A 22,216-nucleotide genomic window follows, 5' to 3' on the forward strand; every position below is an offset into this window, starting at 1 on the left:
TTAAAGATAGAAGAATGGTAACAACAAAGATGTTTAGGAATGAAAAGGTAATGTTTTCCTAACAAAGATTCACAAAACTTATGCATATGACATATATTTTAACATTTAAATAAGAAATCCAAATTATCAATTAAATGTCAATAAAAAATTTAGAAAATATAAATCTAGTTGCTGGGGTAGAGAAAACAGGTTTTCTGCTCCCAATTTTCTCCTTTTATTATTCTAGAATCAATATGGTATTTGCTTTTTTATTCTTTATTTCAGCACATGTGTACACACACAGTATGAAACAGATCATTTTGGAAGCATCTAACATAAAGCCTGGCATGTAGGAAACTAGTATGTTTCTTTATTATTTCATTCACTTACTTAGAGCACTGGCAAAAGAAAACTCACCATTCAAATATCAAAAGTACAAACTATAGTCAAACAACTCTGGTTTTACATTAAAAAGTTAGGAATTCTTCTGCTTACCTTTTCCTGACACTGAATCACGGCGGTTCTGGAGATAGTACAACAGCTGTTCTACCTCATTTAGCTTTGAGGGATGAATGAGTTTACATTCTTCAACCACCTTTCGTGCCAGGGAAGTTATATCTGTGTTGGCATTGAGACTCTTAAGACGAATGCTGCAGGCATATCAGAATTTTCCAACTCAGGTATTATTAAAATAAGTGATAACTCAAAGAATACTTCTTTTAAATAATTTACAAAACATTTAAATGTACCTAACATAGTCTCTTTTAGTAAAATATAATAAAGTATTAGATATAATTAGGCTTAGAAAAAAATGCAAAGCAATGATTTTCCTTGAGCTGGACAAGTAAGATAACAAAAGGAATGGTAAAATCTACATCTGACTCTTCTAGGCAGGATAGCATATCCAGAGAGCTTGTTTTTAAAGTCTTTCTGATATCACATAAAGTTTTTAATTATTATTAGATGTGAAAATCCATACTGCCAAAAATAAATCATTTTCTTGACCATATTCACAGTCATTTTCTTTTCAGTTAGGGGTAAGACACAATATTAATATATTTGGATTCGGTTGTTCTGATGGAAATTATATAGAAGACACAAGAAAAAAAAGTAGGATGCATTTTAAGATCTATATGAGTAATGCTGAAGAACAAATAAATATAGTTATAACTGTTAGTACATTAAAAAGAAAGACAAAACAGGTTCTCCCTCCTTTTTAATTTAATCCAGGAGATTCACTGGAAGGTCAATAAGAAAAGGTTGTTCAAAATCTGGAAACAACTACCAATTTACGTGGATTCATGGCACCAAAGAAAACTATAAGGACATAAAATTAGGTTCAGGGTGAAGACTCAAACTGGTGGCAAAAGATTCTTGCAAAGCAGATGCATTCATGCAAAGCTTAGATTCAAAAAGAGAAACATAAGAAAGTAGCCACTATGTTGAAATACTTCTTAGTGAAGATGGCCAATTTTTGGAGACACTCAAGGTATTAGAGGCAACAGGGACAGAGACCTCAGAAAAATGTCCTGCACTTAGCATCTGTGAAATCATTATTCAGATACAGATGATCTCTCCTGAAACAAGTCTAGTAAAGTGATTTGAATACTGTTCACAGCTTTATAGTCATCCTCGAATCTGGTCCTCTTGGGATCTATAAGCTACCTAATAGCCTTTAATAAATTCCTTTTATGCTTGAATTTTCTAAAGTGGCTTCTAATGTCTGTAACAAGAACCCTAGCAATACTCTGTCCCTTTATTTTAATTTTTCTCTAATTTATTTGGCTGTTTAAGTTCCTACCTTTTAAATCTTTTAAACTGTTTAATATTTTTGTATAACTTTAGCTGCCCATCAGAAAGCAGAGATATAAAGAAAAGTCTATTCAGAGAAAAACTCTCAAAAGACATCTCCACGTTTAATTTTAACAAGGAACTGGGAAATCTTGAGTTTCCATAAATCTGATTGAGAAGAAGCACAAAAGAAACTCTATAAACATGTATTTTTGAAATTTTCCTACTTGTTTTTTTAGAGCAGTTTTAGGTTTACAGAAAATCTGTGCTGAAAGTACAGAGTTTCCATATATGTCCCCACTACCCTCCCCCAGTACAGTTTCTTCTATTATTACCATCTTGTGATAGTGTGGTAACTTTGTCACAATTGATGAATCACTATTCATATATTATTAACTAAAGTCTAAGTATACATTGGGGTTCACTCTTTGTATTGTATAGTTCTGTGCACTTGGACAAATGCATAATTTCATGTATCCACCATTAAAGTAGCATACAAAATAGTTTTGCTACCCTAAGAATGCCCTGTGCTCCACATATTCTCCCCTCCCACCCCCGAACTCCTGACAACTTCTAATCTATTTTTACTTTAGTTTTGCCTTTCTAGATGGTCATACAGTTGGAATCATACAGTATATAGCTTTTCCAGTCTGGCTTTTCATTTAGCAATATTCATTTAGGTTCCTCTGTGTCTTTTCACAGCTTGATGGTTGATTTCTTTTTAGTGCTGAATAGTACTTGACTATATGGATGCAACACAGTTTGTTTACCCATCTGCCTACTGAAGGATATCTTGGTTACTTAAAATTGTTGACAGTTATAAATAAAGCTGCTATAAACATTCATGTGTAGGTTTCTGTGTGGAAATACATTTTCAACTCATTTGGGTTAATATCTAGGAGCACAACTGTTGGATCATATGGTAAGTGTATGTTTAGCTTTGTAAGAAACTGCCAAAATGACTTCCAAAGTAGCTGTAGCATTTTGTATTTCCACCAGCAATGAATGAGTTCCTGTTGCTCTACATCCTCACCAGCATCTGGTGCTATCAGTGTTTTAGACTTTACACATTTTAATAGGTGTGCAGTAGTATCTTGATTTAATAAAGCAGATTTTTTCTATCTTTTTTTAGATTTATTTTCTACCAATATATATATTAGCAATCTGATTCATCATCTTCTTTCCATCCAAGTAACAGAAAGATTCTCTTCTGTTAGTGTGTACATCTCTCTCCTAAATCCTTCCCTTGTTAAAAGAGACAAAAAATATGTAGGACTAGAATTTTTAGAAAATGTCAGCTGTGTGCTCACTGATTATTTCTAAAATAAAAAAATAGGCCCCCTTCATTAGGCAGCCCATGCCTATTAGTAATACCAAAAACTCATACCAAAAAATGCCCATATTGGGCTTTCCTGGTGGCACAGTGTTTGAGAATCTGCCTGCTAATGCAGGGGACACAGGTTCGAGCCCTGGTCTGGGAGGATCCCACATGCCGTGGAGCAACTAGGCCCGTGAGCCACAACTACTGAGCCTGCGCGTCTGGAGCCTGTGCTCCGCAACAAGAGAGGCCACGATAGTCAGAGGCCCGCACACCACGATGAAGAGTGGCCCCCGCTTGCCACAACTAGAGAAAGCCCTCGCACAGAAACGAAAACCCAACACAGCAAAAATAAATAAATAAATTTTTTAAATGCACATATTATTTTTGGACCTTAACCATAGATTTCTCATAATGAAATGTTCAGAAAACTGGGACTCTGTTGAAGGTGAGCTTATACATTCCTTTATACGATAAGGGAGAATGAAATACATGTCTTCTGGACCTGAGCCATAGCACTGACTACCACAATTTAATGACAGTTTCATTTCACACCTATCTCAATCTATATGAGTGTCCCCCTCAAAACCTTCACCCCCAGCTGCCACCATTGATAAATCCTCCTGAACTATGAACAAACCATATTCTTCTTTTGCTCCCACAATATGATTCCTCTGCAAACCTTGAGCAGCCAGGTTGAATACCACAAAGTTGGGTTACAGAGGTTTTTCCCATACTGATGTTTAAATCCACTTACACTAGCCAGTTGGTAGTAACTCTTTCCAAGTGGCTGACTCTAGTGAATGTACCCCTTGTCTAGAAAGCCTACAGATTTTCAAACAATAACAACATTCTCACTTTTTTTTTTTTTTTTTTTTTTGCGGTACGCGGGCCTCTCACTGTTGTGGCCTCTCCCGTTGCGGAGCACAGGCTCCAGACGCGCAGGCTCAGCGGCCATGGCTCACAGGCCCAGCCGCTCCGCGGCATGTGGGATCCTCCCGGACCGGGGCACGAACCCTCGTCCCCTGCATTGGCAGGCGGACTCTCAACCACTGCGCCACCAGGGAAGCCCTCACTTAATTTTAATTGAATAAGTCTACTGACTACACCATTAAAAACTAAAAACTAAATTTCTCTCATGAAATGTGGATGCATGAGGTTCTAAAGGCAAAGACCCCCTAATCTGCTAGCTTTTCTTTGGAAGTCAAACTAATAAAATCTCAAGAGACGTTACTTTCTCAAAATGTACAAAATTTAGGCAGCAATAACAAACACACAAATGGAAGAAAGTGTGAGAGAACACAAAAAACTGTGAGCATGTGAGTTAAAATCTACAGTGTAAGTATGTATGTGTGCATGTGTATATCTCTTCAATCTAGTGGATTATCCAAAGACTCGTTTATTTTTAATGAATTATCTGTGTAATTTAGCCTTTTAACCCAAATAAGAAGAGAGACTACAGATCTTAGTAAGACAGTAGGTAGCTTCTCTCTTCAGGTTTCTATACAATGAAGTTTCTTAATTGAAACACTATAAAAATTTGGGGCCAAATAATTTTTTGTTTGTAAGTGCCTATCTTACGCATTGTAGGATGTTTCGCAGCACCCCAGCCTCTATCCACTAGATACCAATAGCACCCTCCAGTTATGAGAACCAAAATGTCTCCAGGTACTGCCAAATGTCCCCTGGGGGAAAAATCCTAACCAGCTGAGAACTACTGCTATATATTTAAAATATAGTGCTGTTCAGTGTGCTAAATACTATCACATGCACTTCTAGCATCCTGAATATACTTAATACCACCAAAACACACTAACTTTTTAACTAGTTCCCAAATTAAAATTATCTATGGGGGGAAGAAAGTTGGGAAAGAATACTAGGTGATCTCAGACCCTCTCTACTTCCATAAAACTATGGAAGGAGCGCAAGATCATCGCCAGCGCAACTGAAGACTTATGAAGAAGGCCAGTTCCCAAGGGACTCCTGAAAGTACTATGAAAGCAGGAAGGAAAGTGTGTAGAACATTGGGAGACCTAAGCTCAATTCATTTAGTCAGAAAATGCTTGTCCTATTACTAATTATCTTTCACAGCGCTAGATTTTTAAGGGATGAATTCAAGGTACATGCCCCATTTGTGAATTCTGGATGTCATATCACTTTCTGTAATTCCAGGGAAGAAAGAACAACACAGGATCCCCTAAGATACAAATTTCCTAAATTAAGCTAAAAAGTCCTATATAAACATATCTTTTATAGTTGATTTCACAAGTTATATTCTATTATATGCATTTACTAAATGGGATAAATAAGAATAGGCATTTTTCATTAGATTCCAATTATGCTCACATAAACATGATTTTCTCTGGAATATACTCTATATTTATAATTTAATATAGTCTCTGCTTCACTGAGATAATGTATGTCTGTAAGAACACCATAATCATTTATCATCTATGCAAGTTTAAATAACATCAGATTTCTATAAAGTTTACTACTTTCAAATGTGCACAAATGAAGAAAACTTACATTTTTTGGCATTCCTTTCGTTCTCCCAACATGGGATCCCCCATTTCTCCAAGAATGGTAGCTTCCACTTCATATTGAACAATGAGTGCTTTTTCTGATGGATGTACATCAATATTTCCTCCTTTAACTTTCCTATTAATATAAAATAAAAACAGACATAGCTACATTAAAAGCTCACAAAACATGCAAGGTTTTTATCTAGTTCCTAGTTCCAAAAACATGTGCGCTGGATTAACATATGCATTTAAATCAGATTTACTCTTGACTTGGACCAAGAAATAACTCTTTTTCTACAACTCTGTAAACTCTGTACTGTACATGTAATTCTTGGTCTTGCAGAAAGTACCTTTATGAATAGTTCTGAGAAAAAATACATTTACCCAAAGAATCATGCATAATAGCCAGTGAATAAAACAAACAATTAAGATGGTTTTGGAGAGAATAACCTCAAACAAAAGTCAGCAATTCAAAACCAAAGGTAGCTACCCCAAAATTTATATTAAAAAAAATAAACTGCCCAATAATTGGCCCATTAACTGTATCACAGAATGACACGAATTATCTAAACTGCAAAATAATATTATGTATTATCTTACATAATTATATAAATTGAATTAGTACCTAAATCATTCTTCAAATCACACACAAGTTGTGTAACAAAAAAGCATTTATAGGTTATATTCTATAGTCACAGATCTCCAATTATAGTGCCATCAGTAGTTTCAATAGAAAGATTGTATATACTTTGTCCCCAGACCCCTACAGTTATAGAACAAATTTTTTTAATTGAAGTATAGTTGCCTTACAATATTATACTGGTTTCAAGTGTACAACATAGTGATTTTATATTTTTACTTTGGCTATAATCCTTGTGCTGTACATTACATCCTTGTAACTTATTTTATACCTAGCTATTTGTACCTGCTAATCCCCTTCACCTATTTTGGCCCTCGCCCTACACCTCTCCCTTCTGAGGACCACTAGTTTGCTATCTGTATCTCAGAGTTTGTTTCTGTGATGTTATATTCGTTGATTTGTTTTATTTTTATATTTTACATATAAGTGAAAACATACAGTATTTGTCTTTCTCCGCCTGACATTTCACTAAGCATAATATCTTCCAGGTCCATCCATGTTGCCACAATAATGAATTAATCACTACTTGTTATTGGCCACTTTAGGATCTGATAAAATGAGTTTTATTAAAGGAGATTAAGCAATGGAAACAAGCAAAATTACCCACTGTAGTCCGAGCCAGCTAGCTGGCTAGTGAGGTCTTTTAGCCTAATGGGAAGGAATAGAAATATGACAACACCTTAAATTCCAATAAACAGAAACTCAAAGCTTTTCCTTCAGTTAGGAATAATTGGCTTATTATGCATATTTTCAATGTAATTTTTAAATTTTTTTTCACCAGAATTCTTTATTACAACAAGGGTAAGGCTCTTCAGTCTGTATTAGGACAATGATTAAGAGTCAAGTGTAGAGACAGAGTAGGAAATCAAATATACAGAAGCTAGAGTCTAGGTAGGTCAGCAACTAAATTGACAGTAAGACATACAGAACAAAGCCTATAAAGAATAAAAGCAAAAACCAGGTAGGCCAGTAAAAAACAGGGAGTTGGGTTATTAGATATATACACACATATTAAAGAGAATGGTACAGCTTCCAAAAGATAAGATAAATGCATACAAGTTCAGACTAGCAGTCAAAAGCTAGAGAAACCACAGGAATCAAGAGAGTAAGTAAGAGAGCTGAAAAACATATGTAATGTAGCATTAAAGAAACTAATTATAAAGAGAACTAGTTATTTGCTTCCTGATGAAATGGAGAGCAACCCCAGTACTGAACTTCTTATATAGGAGAGTGTAACTGTATCCAATTGAAAAGAATCATAAGGATGAAATGTAAGTGCAGATCCTAAGAGTAACCTTATACCAACACTTTCAAAGAGGGTCTTCCACATATTAACAACTGACGGAAAAGCATAATTGTTATCCTCTGGTCTGATATTTTGCCTTTCTCCAAAGAAATCAAATAGTTCAAAGAACCTCACTATTGCTTTTCAGCTTTCGTTTGCTTTTTTCTTTTCTGTATGTGTGTTTTAAAAAAGTTAATTAATTTTATAATATTTTTTATTACTAATACAATTTATGCTTACTGTAAAAAAACAACACAGAAATTAGCAAAGAGAAAAAATAAACTGAAAAAGTTAGAAGAAACCAATTGTTACCATTTAGCACATACACATCCAGACATTTTTCTATCTATATGTAAATAATATATAATGAGAGAATGTCAGCTCTAGAATTTCTTTAAAGAGGCTTAAGGGTAGCAATCTGGTAGAGTTAAAACTACATTTGAATAGCAATTCACATAAGGTTGACACAAGTATTAAATGTTTATATCATTGTGGGGGCTGATGGAGATTATGGGATGGATAAACCTCTTCCCTGTTCCCCTTGGCACTGCCACTGAATATATAAAATACACATATTACCAACTAAGCTCATATTATATATACTGTGTGTAACATACTTTCCAAAATTACTATATAATGACTTTAAAAGAATACTTTGCCTTTAGAACTTCATATAGTCAAATACTAGATACTCCATTTGTTGAACACCTTAATTCTTTTTTTTTAACATCTTTATTGGAGTATAATTGCTTTACAATGGTGTTAGTTTCTGCTTTATAACAAAGTGAATCAGTTATACATATACATATGTTCCCATATCTCTTCCCTCTTGTGTCTCCCTCCCTCCCACCCTCCCTAACCCACCCCTCTAGGTGGTCACAAAGCACCGAGCTGATCTCCCTGTGCTATACGGCTGCTTCCCACTAGCTAGCTATTTTACGTTTGGTAGTGTATATATGTCCATGCCACTCTCTCGCTTTGTCACAGCTTACCCTTCCCCCTCCCCATATCCTCAAGTCCATTCTCTAGTAGGTCTGTGTCTTTATTCCCGTCTTACCCCTAGGTTCTTCATGACCTTTTTTTTTTTTTCTTAGATTCCATATATATGTGTTAGCATACGGTATTTGTTTTTCTCTTTCTGACTTACTTCACTCTGTACAACAGACTCTAGGTCCATCCACCTCACTACAAATAACTCAATTTCGTTTCTTTTTATGGCTGAGTAATATTCCACTGTATATATCACCTTGATTCTTTATTTCTAACTTACATTGCATGAAATTTACAAGATTCCCTCACAAAACGTTCAAAACCATTTGCAGGACAATTGGCTGATTTACAAAGTAGTTCTCTAAAGGTTCAAAACATTTTGTAATTCAGTTACTCTATATTTACGAATGATATAAATATTTTTAAATTGACAAACATGGTTTCAAATTCTATTTTGGTTGGTAAAATATTCCAGTTTTTTGGACACAATTATGAATTATGTCTACATGCAACCTGTGACAAGTACACATCTGCTATTGATAGCTGATTTAGTATGAAAAATTGCTTTTACCATAGCAATGTGCCTCATCAAAATTTATACTTGTATTATCACCACAAAATGAACAATTTTATCTTAAATGCTATACTTCTTTTTTTTTAACATCTTTATTGGAGTATAATTGCTTTACAATGGTGTGTTAGTTTCTGCTTTATAACAAAGTGAATCAGCTATACATATACATATAACCCCATATCTCTTCCCTCTTGACCCTCCCTCCCTCCCACACTCCCTATCCCACCCCTCTAGGTGGTCACAAAGCACCGAGCTGATCTCCCTGTGCTATGCAGCTGCTTCCCACTAGCTATCTATTTTACGTTTGGTAGTGTATATATGTCCATGCCACTCTCTCACTTTGTCACAGCTTACCCTTTCCCCTCCCCATATCCTCAAGTCCATTCTCTAGTAGGTCTGTGTCTTTATTCCTGTCTTACCCCTAGGTTCTTCATGACATTTTTTTTCTTAAATTCCATATATATGTGTTAGCATACGGTATTTGTCTTTCTCTTTCTGACTTACTTCACTCTGTATGACAGACTCTAGGTCCATCCACCTCATTACAAATAGCTCAATTTCATTTCTTTTTATGGCTGAGTAATATTCCATTGTATATATGTGCCACATCTTCTTTATCCATTCATCCAATGATGGACACTTAGGTTGTTTCCCTCTCCTGTCTATTATAAATATACTTCTAAACTGAATTTAACATGGCATTCATAATGATGTCAGATATTTAACAATTGCGACAATGAACTTCAAATGCTTTATTTGGAATCCATGAATCAGGTGAGAAATAATTTAGCCCATTATTAGAATTAACTGATTTACTATTTGTAGCATCTTATGACATTGATATTAAACTTATATCTTTTAACTGTCTGCAAATTTCTTGTACTAATGGAGCCTTCTTAATAACAGGTCTACCTCACCTTTTTTTTTTTTTAACCTGCACAAGAAAACTGGAACCAAAAATGTGCTAAATTGATTTAGAAAAAGTTTTGCTTTTTTAATCTCAATATGAAGTCATGCTTCACAGACTGATATAAGATATACCTTTCTTTATCTACATGTGATAATTGTCACCTTCAGGCAGAGTATTCTTAACTACTAACTTCTAAAGTACATCCTGATGTTTCTAGACTTCATGTGGTCGATGATATCATTATGATCCCTACAACAGATAACAGATGCTGACTAACACTGTGCTCCATATTCATCATCAATTTCCTAGAGAAACAAAATTTATCCCTTTATTTTTCATTAAACAGGTTTTTTTAAAAAATTATTGCTGTCAAAAGGGTTTATTACAGGTTTGTGTTCAAGACTGTGATGTAGGAGGTTCCTGAACTTACCTCCTCCCATAGATGCACTGAGTCTATACCATCTATGAAACAATTTCCTCTGAATGCCCCCCCGCCCCCACCTTGGGACTTCCCTGGTGATCCAGTGGTTAAGACTCCATGCTCCCAATGCAGGGGGCTCCCAATGCAGGGGGAGTCCACACGCCGCAACTAAAAAAAAGAAAAACAAAAAACCCAAACTAGCTGAGCAATGCCCACAAATTGAGCAAACAAGAAAACCCACATTGAAGCAAATAAGAGAGACTGAGACACAATCTTGCCATAAACCCCACATCTTGTGTGGAGACCCACAACTGGGCAAAAACTCACACCTGAGCTGCTACTTGAGGAATGAAGGATTTGAACCCTACATCTGGAACCCAACTTTTAAGACCTACACCTGAGAGACAAACCCCCAAAACATCTAACTTCCATGAGACCCCAGTGGCTATATCAAAACAGTTGAAACAGTTCTTAAAGGGCTTGCACATGCAAGCTCACCCACCCTAAAGCCTAGTGCAGAGGCAACTGACTAAAAAGCACCTAGACTTTCTGTTAAAAAGGATTATTTGTTTATCTTAAAGGGTCAGCCTGAGGGACCAGCATCTAATTTAGCATATGAGTCTACTGAAATACACAGGATGGAGGCTGGCAGGTTCCATCTTTATGCTCTCCAGATCACCAGTATCTCCCAGAAAAGAGCTTGTACTGCTGTCTTCTGGTGCCCTGATTATTGCAGCTGCTGTCCAGGGGACACCTCTAGATCACCTGACTCTGGTGGCCCTCAGGGATTACGTTCCCAGGACCCACAGGACCATAACAGAGAAAGGGAGTTCTTAACTGGCTACCACTCCCAGGGCACAGCAGAGAGGCAACAGACTGAGGCAACTAATCTTTCTATGAAAGAGATCTGTTAGCTTATCTTCATAGCTGTGGACTTAGCGGCAGGCTTCTAATTAAACACATCTAAAGGCTGACTGTCATCCTCTCCAGAGACCTGGGAGAGCACTCTCCCTCTGTCCCACTCCAGAGCACTAGTATATCCTGGAGGAGAGCTTGTACACTTATCTGGTGCCCCAGTTTTTGTGGCTGCCACCCAGGTGATTACCTGGTTCTGGTGGCCACTGGGGCTTGTATTCATGAGTTCAAAGAGACATTAGTGAAAGAAAAAAAAACAGTTATTAACTGGTTATTACCCCAGAACTCAGCTCAGAGGGAGCACTAAAAATAGTATATATATATATACTAAAAATATATATATAAAATATATATATATAAATATATATATAAATATATATAAATAAATATATATAAAATATATATATATTTTATATATAAAATAAAGTAGGCTACTTGGACAATCACTAAGGTCTGAAAGACAACCAAGAGCTAGGCATGGTTGAATAAAAAGGTTCATCTCCTAAACAAGACCACTCCTTCCAGAATGGGAGGGGTGGCTGTTTTATCTAATGCATAGAAACCAACACAGAGTCAAGGAAAATGAAGAAACAGAGGAATGTGTTTCAAGAACAAGATAAAACCTCAGAAAAAGACCATAATGAAACAGAGATAAATGATGTATATGATAAAGAGTTAAAAGTAATGATCGTAAAGATGCTTGCTAAGTTCAGGGGAAGAATGGATGAACAAAGTGAGAATTTCAACAGAGATAGAAAATATTAAAGTACCAAATGGAAGTCACAGAGTTGAAGAACACAATAATTGAACTTAAAGATACAACAAAGGGCTTCAACATTAGACTCGATGAAGCAGAGGAAAGGATCAGTGAACTCAAAGACAGGGCAACGGAACACACCCAGAGAAGTAAAAAGAACAAAAAAGGGGTGAAGACAGCTTAAGGAATTTATAAGTTAACATCAAGCAGACCAATATTTGCAATAGAGGGGTCCTAGAAGGAGAAGAGAAAGGGGCAGAAAACTTATTTTAAGAAATAATGGCTGAAAGCTCCATTAACCTGAAGAAAGAAACAGACATCCAGATCCAGGAAGTCCAGAGAGTTCCAAAAAAAGATAAATCCAAAGACAGCCACAATAAGACACATTATAATTAAAGTGTCAAAAATCAAAGACAAGGAGAGAATCTTAAAAAAACAGTAAGAGAAAAACAACTTGTTGCATGCAAGGGGAACCCCCCATAAGACTATCAGCAGATTTTCAGCAGAAATTTTGCAGGCCAGAAGTAGCAAAATATATTCAAAGTGCTGAGAGGAAAAAACTGCCAACCAGTTTTTTTTTGTTTGTTTGTTTGTTTGTTTTTGCGGTACGTGGGCCTCTCCCATTGCAGAGCACAGGCTCCAGACGCTCAGGCTCAGCGGCCATGGCTCACGGGCCCAGCCGCTCCGCAGCATGTGGGATCTTCCCAGGCCGGGGCACAAACCCATGTCCCCTGCCTTGGCAGGTGGACTCTCAACCACTGTGCCACCAGGGAAGCCCTGCCAACCAGTTTTTAGTCTACACAGCCAAGTTCTCCTAGTGAATTGAAGGAGAGATAGTTTTCCTGAAAGATTTATGAAAATATAAATCTCACTGGTAAAGGTAAATATGTTGTAAAACTCAGAATAATCTAAAATGTTGTAAAGGTGGTAGGTTGATCACTTATAAAGCTAGCATGAAAGTTAAGAGCTAAAGTAGTAAAAATAACTGTAACTACAAACATTTGTTAAAGACACACAAGATTAAAAAAATGTAAATGGTGACATCAAAAACGTAAAATGAGGGGAGAGTAAAAATGTAGAGCTTTAGAATGTGTTCAATCTTAGGGTGTTAACAACTTGAAATAGACTGTTATAAATGTTTTTACATAAGCCTCATGGTAACCACAAAGCAAAAACCTATAGTAGATACACAAAAGATAAAGAAATCTAATGACACTAGAGAAAATCTACAAATCACAAATGAAGAGAGCAAGAGAAGGAGGAACAGAGGAATTACAAAACAGTCAGAAAACAATGAACAAAATGACAATAAGTATCTACCTATCAATCATTACTTTGAACGTAAATGGACTAAATTCTCCAATCAAAAGATACAGAGTGGATAAATGGTTTTAAAAAATGACCCATCTATATGCTGCCTACAAGAGACTCACTTCAAATGCAAGTGCACACTCAGACTGAATGAAGGAATGGAAAAACGTATTCCATAAAAATGGAAATCAAAAGAAAGCTGGGGTAGCTATATTTATGTTGGGTAAAATAGACTTTAAGATAAAGACTGTAATAAGAGACAAAGAAGGGTATTATATGATAATACAGGGGTCAATCCAATAAGAAAATAAAACATTTGTAAATATTTATATGCCCAAAATAGGAGCACTTAAATATATAAAGAAAATATTAAAAGACCTAAAGGGAGAAATACACAGCAATACAATAGTAGGAAGAGACTTTAATACCTCACTTTCATCAATGAACAGATTACCTAGACAGAAATTTAATAAGGAAACATTGGCCTTAAATGACACATTAGACCAAATGAACTTAACAAACATAAACAGAACATTCCACCCAAAGGAACAGAATACACATTCTTCTCAAGTGCTCATAAAACAGTCTCAAGGATAGATCATATGTTAGGCCACAAAACAAGTTTTAATATTTTTAAGAAGACTGCAATCGTATCAAGTATCTTTGCCAACCACAATAGTATGAGACTAAGAATTAATTACATGAAGAAACTGGAAAATTCACATATAAAGTTTCAGCACATACTACTGAACAACCAATGTGTCAAAGAAGAAATCAATACCTTTAAACAAGTAAAGGTGGAAATACAACACACCAAAACTTAAAGGATACAGAAAAGCAGTTCTAAGAGGGAAATTCATAGAGATAAATGCCTACATCAAGAAACAAAAAAATGATCTTAAATAAACAATCTAACTTTACATCTTAAGCAATTGGAGAAAAAATAGCAAACAAAGCCCAGAGTTAGTAAAAGGTAGGAAAAAACAAAGATTAGAAGGGAAATAAATGAAATAGATACTATAAAGACAACAGGAAAGATCAATGAAACTAAGGGGTGGTTCTCTGGAAAGGTAAATAAAATTGACAAACCTTTAGCTAGGCTAACCAAGAAAAAAAGAGAGGACTCAAACACAGGCATACCTTGCAGATATTGCAGGTTCAGTTCCAGATTACTGCAATAAGGTGAGTATCATTATAAAGCAAGTCATGTGAATTTTTTGGTTTCCCAGTGCACATAAATGTTATGTTTACACTATACTGTGATATACTAAGTGTGCAATAGCATTATGTTTAAAAATCAATGTACATACCTTATTTTTAAAGATATTTATTTCTAAAAAATGCTAAGCAGCTGCGCGTTCAGCAAGATATAATCTTTTGCAATAGTAACATAAGTGATAACTGATCACAAATCACCATAACAAATATAGTAATAATGAAAAAATTTGAAATATTGGGAGAATTACCAAATGTGACAGAGACAAGAAGTGAACAAATGCTGTTGGAACAATGGCACCAAGAGACTTGCTTGGCTCAGGGGTGCCACAAACATTAACTTATAAAGAATGCAATATCTGCAAAGTGCAATAAAGCAAAAGGCAATAAAACAAGGTATGCCCATAAATAAAATCAGAAATAAAAGAGACATTACAATTGTTACCACAGAAATATAAAAGATCTCAAGAAAATACTATTAAAAATTAACTCCAACAAATTAGACAACATAGAAGAAATGGATAAATTCCTAGAAACATACAACCTCTCAAGACTGAATCATGAAGAAATAGAAAATCAGAACAGACTGATTCCTAATAAGGAGATTAAAACAGTAGTCAAAAACCTCCCCCAAAAAGCCCAGGACCAGATGGCTTCATGGGTGAATTCTATCAAACATTGGAAGAATTAACACCAATCCTTTTCAAACTCTTCTCAAAAACTGACGAGGAAAGGACACTCCCAAACTCATTTAATGAGGCCAGCATTACTGTTATATCAAAACCAGACAAAGACACCAAAAAAAACAAACCTGATGAATACAGATGCAAAAATCCTCAACAAAATGCTACAAAACTGAATTCAACAATACTTTAAAACAACAATCATACACCATTATCAAGTGGAATTTATTCCAGAGATATGAAGATGGTTCAACAAACATGAATCAATCAATGTGATACACCACAAACAAAATGAAGGATAAAAGTCATATAATACCATCTCAATAAATGTGGGAAAAGCATTTGACAAAATTCAACATACATTTATTATAAAAACTCTCAACAAAGTAGGTATTGAGGGACGAAACTCAACACAATATAGACGGTATATGACAGGCCCACAGCTAACATTATACTTATGGGTGAAATATTGAAAGCTTTTCCTGAAAGATCAACAACAAGGCAAGGATGCCAAGTCTTGCTACTTCTATTCAACGCAGTATTGGAAGTGGTAGCCAAAGTAATTGGGCAAGAAAAAGAAATGAAAAGTATCCAAATCAAAAAGGAATAAATAAAGCCATCACTATTTGCACATGACATGATATTATATAAAGAAAATCCTAAAGACTCCACCAAAAAACTGTTAGAATAAACAAATTCAGTAAAGTTGCAGGATACAAAATCAATGTATATAAGTTAGTTGCATTTCCTTACACTAATATGAACTACCAGAAAGAGAAATTAAGAAAACAATCTCATTTACAAACGCATCAAAAAGAATAAAATACCTAAGAAATAAATTTAACCAAGGATGTGAAAGACCTGTATATTGAAAACCATAAGACAATAATGGAATAAACTGAAAAAGACTCAAATAAATGGAAAGATATTCCATGCTTATGAACTGGAAGAATTAAAATTGTTAAAATGTCCATACTATCCAAAGCAATCTAAAGATTCAATGCAATTCCTATCAAATTCTCAATGGCATTTTTCACAGAAATAGAACAAAAAAATCCTAAAATTTGTACAGAAACACAAAAGAGCCTGAATAGCCAAAACAATCTTGAGAAAGAAGAACAAAGTTGGCAGCATCATGCATCCTGATTTTAATCTATATTACAAAGCTACAGTAATCAAAACAGTATGATATTGGCATAAAAACAGACACACAGATCAACAGAAAAAATAGAGAGCCCAGAAATAAACCCACACATATATGGCCAATTAATTTATGACAGAGGAGCCAAGAATATACACCTGGGAAAAGACAGTCCTTTTAATAAATAGTGTTGAGAAAACTAGATGGCCATATGCAAAAGAACAAAACTGTACCGCTATCTTATACCATACACACAAATCAACTCAAAATGGATTAAAGCCTTAAATGTAAGACCTGAAACCATAAAATTCCTAGAAGAAAACATAGGCAGTAAGCTCCTTGCCTTTGGTCTTGGTGATCATTTTTTGGATCTGACACCAAAAACTAAGGCAACAAAAGCAAAAATAAATGACTGGTACTACATCAAACCAAAAAGCTTCTACAGAGCAAAGAAAACCATCAACAAAATTAAAAGGCAACCTACCAAATGGGAGAAAATATTTGCAAATCATATATCTGATAAGGGATTAATATCCAAAATATATATATAAGGAGCTCATACAACTCAATAGCAAAAAACCAATCTAAGCAAAAAATGGGCAGAGGATCTGAACAGACGTTTTTCCAAAAGAATATATATAGATGGGCAACAGGTACATTACATAAAAAGGTGTTCAACATCACTAATCATCAGAAATATAAAATCAAAATCACAATATCACCTCACACCTGTTAGAATGGTTATTATCAGAAAGTCAAGAAATAACAAGTGCTGGAGAGGATGTGAAGAAAAGAGAAGCCTGTGAACTGTTGGCAGGAATTTATATTGGTTCAGCCACTATGGAAAACAGTGTGGAGGTTTCTCAAAAAATTGAAAATTGAACTTCCATAAGATCCAGCAATTCTGTTCTGGGTATTTATCCAAAAGAAATGAAAACACTAACTCCAAAAGATATATGTACCTCCATGTTCACTGCAGCATTATTTACAACAGCTAAGACATGGAAGCACCCTAAGTGTCAGTCAATGGATGAATGGATAAAATATACGTATATCTGTGTATACACCCACCCCCACCCCCCACACACACACTGGAATATTATTCAGCTATAAAAAAGAAGAAAATTTTGTCATTTGCAACATGAATAGAGCTTAGGGCAATGTGCTAAGTAAAATAAGTCAGAGATAGAAAAACAAATGCCATATGATCTCACTATTTATTTTTATCTAAAAATAAAGCAAAACAAACAAAACCTGAACTCACAAATACAGATAACAAATTGGTGGTTGCCAAAGGTGGGAAGTGGTTGAAGTGGATGAAGTAGGTGAAGCTGGTAAAAAGGTATAAACTTCCAGCTATAAAATAAATGAGTCCTGGGGCTGTTATGTACAGCATGGTGACTATGGTTAATAATACTATATTGTATATATGAAAAACTGCTAAGTGAGTAAATCTTAAAAGTCTCATCACAATAAAAAAGTTACTGTATAGTGACAGATGTTAACTAGACTTACTGTGGTAATCATTTGGCAATATATACAAATACTGGATCATTATGTTGTACAACTGAAACTATTATAATGGTATATGTCAATTATATCTCAATTAAAGAAAAGATTTCAACTCAATGACCTAATTTTCCACCTTGAGGAACTAGAAAAAGCAAACTAAACAACAAGCTAGTAGAAGGGAGGAAATAATAGAGACAGAGATAAAAGAAATAGAGAATAGAAAAGCAATAGAGGAAATCAAACAATTAAAAGTTGGTTCTTTGAAAAGTTCAACAAAATTGACAAACCTTTAGTTAAACTAAGAAAAAAAGGGAGAAGACTCAAATTACTAGAATTGGAAATTAAAGTGGGACATTATTACTATTATCTCTGACCTCATAGAAATAAAAAAAAATATTATGAACAACTGTAAGCCAACAAAGTAGATAACCTAGATGAAATGGACAAACTGCTAGAAATTCACAAACTACCAAAACTGACTCAAAAGAAATAGAAATTCTGAATTCCCCCAAAATAAGAGGTTGAATAAGTGATCAAAACTTCCCAACAAAGTCCAAAACCAGATAGTTTCACTGGTGAATTGTACCAAATTAACACCAATCCTTCTCAAACTCCTCCAAAAACTAGAAAAAGAGGGAACACTTCTTAATTCATTCTATGAGGCCACCATTATCCTGATACCAAAGAAAGACAAAGACGCCATAAAAACAGAATATATTTTTGAATATAATTTATGAATATCCTTTATGAATACTGATGCAAAATTCTTACCCTTCTGAAGCTTATAGACCAGCAGGAAAGACAAACAATAACAATAAAACACTAAGAATGAGAAAAGACAAGGTATTAGCTATCATGGAAGCTAGCAGGTATATCTGACCTGGATGGCAGATTGTGGGGTGGGAAAGGGCAGCTCAGGAAATACCTTCTAGAAAAAATGACATTTAAGCTAAAACAGGTAAGATGAAGAGTTAGCTGGATAAAGAACAAGGCAAATACCAGGCAATGGGAAGGGCACTTGGAGTCTAACACTGAAACACATAGGGATCTAAAAGAAGTTATTTCTGTAAGCCTGAAGTATGGAATTGTTGGGGGCAGGAGGGGAGCAGAGACAGATGAAGCTGAAAAGGTTGGTGCTGTAACTCTAAGAGCAATGGAAAGCCATCAGAGAGTTTTAAGAGGCAAAAAACAAAACCCACTAGATTAACTGTCTACTTATTTGTGTGCATATCTGACTGAGGATATGAACTGTGTCTATTTAATCATTTCCTCAGTGATCAGAACAATGCTAGGCATGGTCTAAGTATTTGGTAAGTATGTATTAAGCACTATTGAATCAGAACACTAATGGGTAGCAGAACAAAAAATGAAACCTCATTTTTGATTCTATAATCTATTACACATGTAAACATATAGAGACTAGAGATTCCTCAGTGATAGCTACAATGAAACCACTGAAATTAAATAATTAAAATTAGAATGAGTCAATTAGATTGAAAACATACTGCCCTCTTGTTAAAAACAAAATAATAAAAGTAAAAATATTGCAAAAGGAATGAATATATGTAATTACTATCAAAGAATCAATCATTAAAATGGAATGTTCTGTCATAGCATAAGCCATCGGGCCTATATGATTATATGTTGGATGCACATTTCTAAACTGAAAGCAGGCAATGCAAACTATTTATATTGTCAAAATTAGACAAAATTGAGAAGTGTATATTTCAGCCTGTCCAGATTCTGACCTTATTTTACTTCAAACATTATAGTGACTTGTCTGATTTTTTTGTTGAACTCCACATAATTTAGCTTTAAAAGTAAGCAATAGGTTGCGAATTACAAGTCACAGGATGCCTAAGGGACCACAGGATACCAGAATCCTAAGAAAAACTATTTTCTGGCACAACTACATTACATGAAAATAAGCTAATGATATAATAGTGACTCTTTGCTCTAGAACAACCTTGATTTTAAAGTTGAAGGAGAAAGAATTTCTTGTTTTCTTCTTTCACCAAATTTTCAATCAAGATATTTTAAATGACCAATGTAAGTAAAATGCAGTGAGGAAATAAATGCTGACTATATACTTGTTATGATTACATATTCTTTTCTGAAATTTTTACTGATAAGCTCTGGTTATGTAACAGTTTCAGATATATTTCTATAAAATGGGACAGGCAGGCAATATATGCTTCAGGCCTAAAAAGACAGTGAATACAGTTGGTTGCTTGATTGATTTTACAATAATTTCAATCCCTTTTAAGAGTCTATTTAAAGGTTAGATCTTTCTGTGATGATCAGGGCCCTGCCAAGCTGGGATAAATACGTTCAGTAAAAGTATACTATGAATTGAAATGATGCCACCACCTTACATGCATGTTTTATCTTTTTAAAACATTTTCATATTTGGTCCTTATACCTATCATAAAGTAATACTTGCCCCATTTTTAGATAAGGAAACTGAGTCCAAAAGAATACATGTGATTTTCTAGGGTATTTGCACAATCAGTAACAGGGACTTAGCTAAAAATGGAGACTCCTAATTAAAATATTTTTTTGTACTGGATCACTGCTAACTCTTGGTCCAGTGAGAGTTATTCTTTTTTGAGGGATGATCTTATCTTTGACCTGAGTCAAATAAATAATCCCAACAGATTACATTTTTCTTTAAGGAGTAATTGATACTACATATATTTTTAAACTAAAGAAATGATGGCCTGTTTCATGTCAAGCTCCTGAACAAACCTCTTGATAATTACGAACCTCCTACAAAAATTATACTGTATACATGGCAGTGAAATGGATGAGGAAAGCAGAAATAAACTGGAAAGCAACATCTCAATCCAGTCTCCCATTAATTAAAAGCCACCACTTCTTTCCCCTTCATTTCAAAACCCCATGGCAGTGAACCCCAAATTGGAGACATAGTACAGAGGCGCCAGAAGACTTCAGTTCCAGGATCCCACAGGATTTATCTATTAAAGGAAAATGGAGAGTCGGAGTATCGGGGAAAAATAGGAAGACGCAGTTTACTCCGCCCTTCGTTCCTCTACCCTGAACAATGTAATGTAGCAAGGAAACCATCTGCAATGCTGTCAGGTCCCCGCTGAGTCAGGTAAGAGGCTGGAGAAACCCGCACCCCCTAAGGGCCCCTTCCTCTTTTTAATTCACCTTTTCCCCCCTCCCTTTCCGTGATTTCTCCCCTGTCTCCCACCCCTCTTGTAAGCTTTGCCCAGTGACATCTCACGGCCAACCCAAGAACCTTTTAAGAATAACCTCAGGGTCCGGGCAAGGAGGGTAGGACCGAGCCTTGGGGGTCGTCACCTTTTGAGGTATCTGGCGTCCTCCCCCTGCATGGCGGCGGCGACGGCGGCGTGGGGAGGATGGGGGTGTCTGAGAGAGGCCGGCGGGGCTATTTCCGGGGACGCTGGCCAAAGTACCCCACACCCAAAGGCGATGACAGTCCTGAGGCCTGCAAGGCGGGGCAGCTACAGCGCTCTGGTTACCAGGGTGAAGCCGCCGGCTCCTCCCACGGCTCCTAGGCCCCAAAACGCTGGCGCTGCCCAGACCCGCCCAGAGCGGCCTGTATGAGCTCCGCTTCAAAGCGCATGCGCCTACTCCGCGGCGCCAATACGCGCAGGCTCAGTATGCGGTGCTGGCCTTTGGGACTAATCTGACGCACCCTGGAGCGGAACGTGAAGGTATTTGCAGCAGATTTCAGCGCGCGTGGTTAAGGAGTGGCTCCGTGGTCACCGCCCCCTTGAGGATGGGAATTGAAAGAGTCATCCCGGTCAGTCGAATTGATATTTCAGGTCCTTCGCTTGAAAAGAGGGAAAGGAAATCCGTTAACCTTTTAATTAGAGAATGCTCTAGAGCAGTCAGGCCCTCGGCTGGTAACCTGTAAAGAAAGGTTTGTATTTGGGGCATTGTGGAAAAGGAACTGCACTGATTGCACTGAGAAGCTGGAACTTGTGCAGATAGGCTGACCCTTAACGAAATGAATACAATTAATATCAACTTTGATCGAGGGGCAAATCTCTCACTTCCATTTTGGTATCCTAAATCTAGAATGCACCCCTGCCCCGCACACACACACACACACAGCTCCTGAAATTACAACTCCTAAACTATCCCTGACTCGGGCTACGTTTGGAATCATTTCCTCTAAGACAGGCAGCTGTTGGCAATTCAGACCATAGGGCCAAAGGGCTGTTTTTCTGTTTTGTTGGTTTTTTATTGAAATATAGTT

General features: G+C 35.9%; 1 protein-coding gene across 3 annotated transcripts in view; it reads right to left on the reverse strand.

Annotated features, from left to right (window-relative positions):
• KIFAP3 (kinesin associated protein 3) overlaps positions 1–21,525 on the reverse strand; it is a 149,067-nt gene extending 127,542 nt beyond the window's left edge. For all 3 annotated transcript variants that reach the window (XM_082658295.1, XM_082658294.1, XM_082658296.1), the window contains exons 1-3: positions 21,292–21,525; positions 5,615–5,746; positions 475–629 (exon numbers count right to left, since the gene is read on the reverse strand). In XM_082658295.1, the coding sequence (XP_082514421.1) occupies positions 475–629; positions 5,615–5,746; positions 21,292–21,323 (319 nt within the window). In that variant the 5' untranslated portion in view covers positions 21,324–21,525. The remainder of the gene's footprint in view (positions 1–474; positions 630–5,614; positions 5,747–21,291) is intronic.
• Between the last annotated feature and the right edge of the window lie 691 nt (positions 21,526–22,216).

This window comes from Grampus griseus, assembly GCF_964374135.1.
Source record: "Grampus griseus genome assembly, chromosome: 1".
NCBI classification, from domain to species: domain Eukaryota; kingdom Metazoa; phylum Chordata; class Mammalia; order Artiodactyla; family Delphinidae; genus Grampus; species Grampus griseus.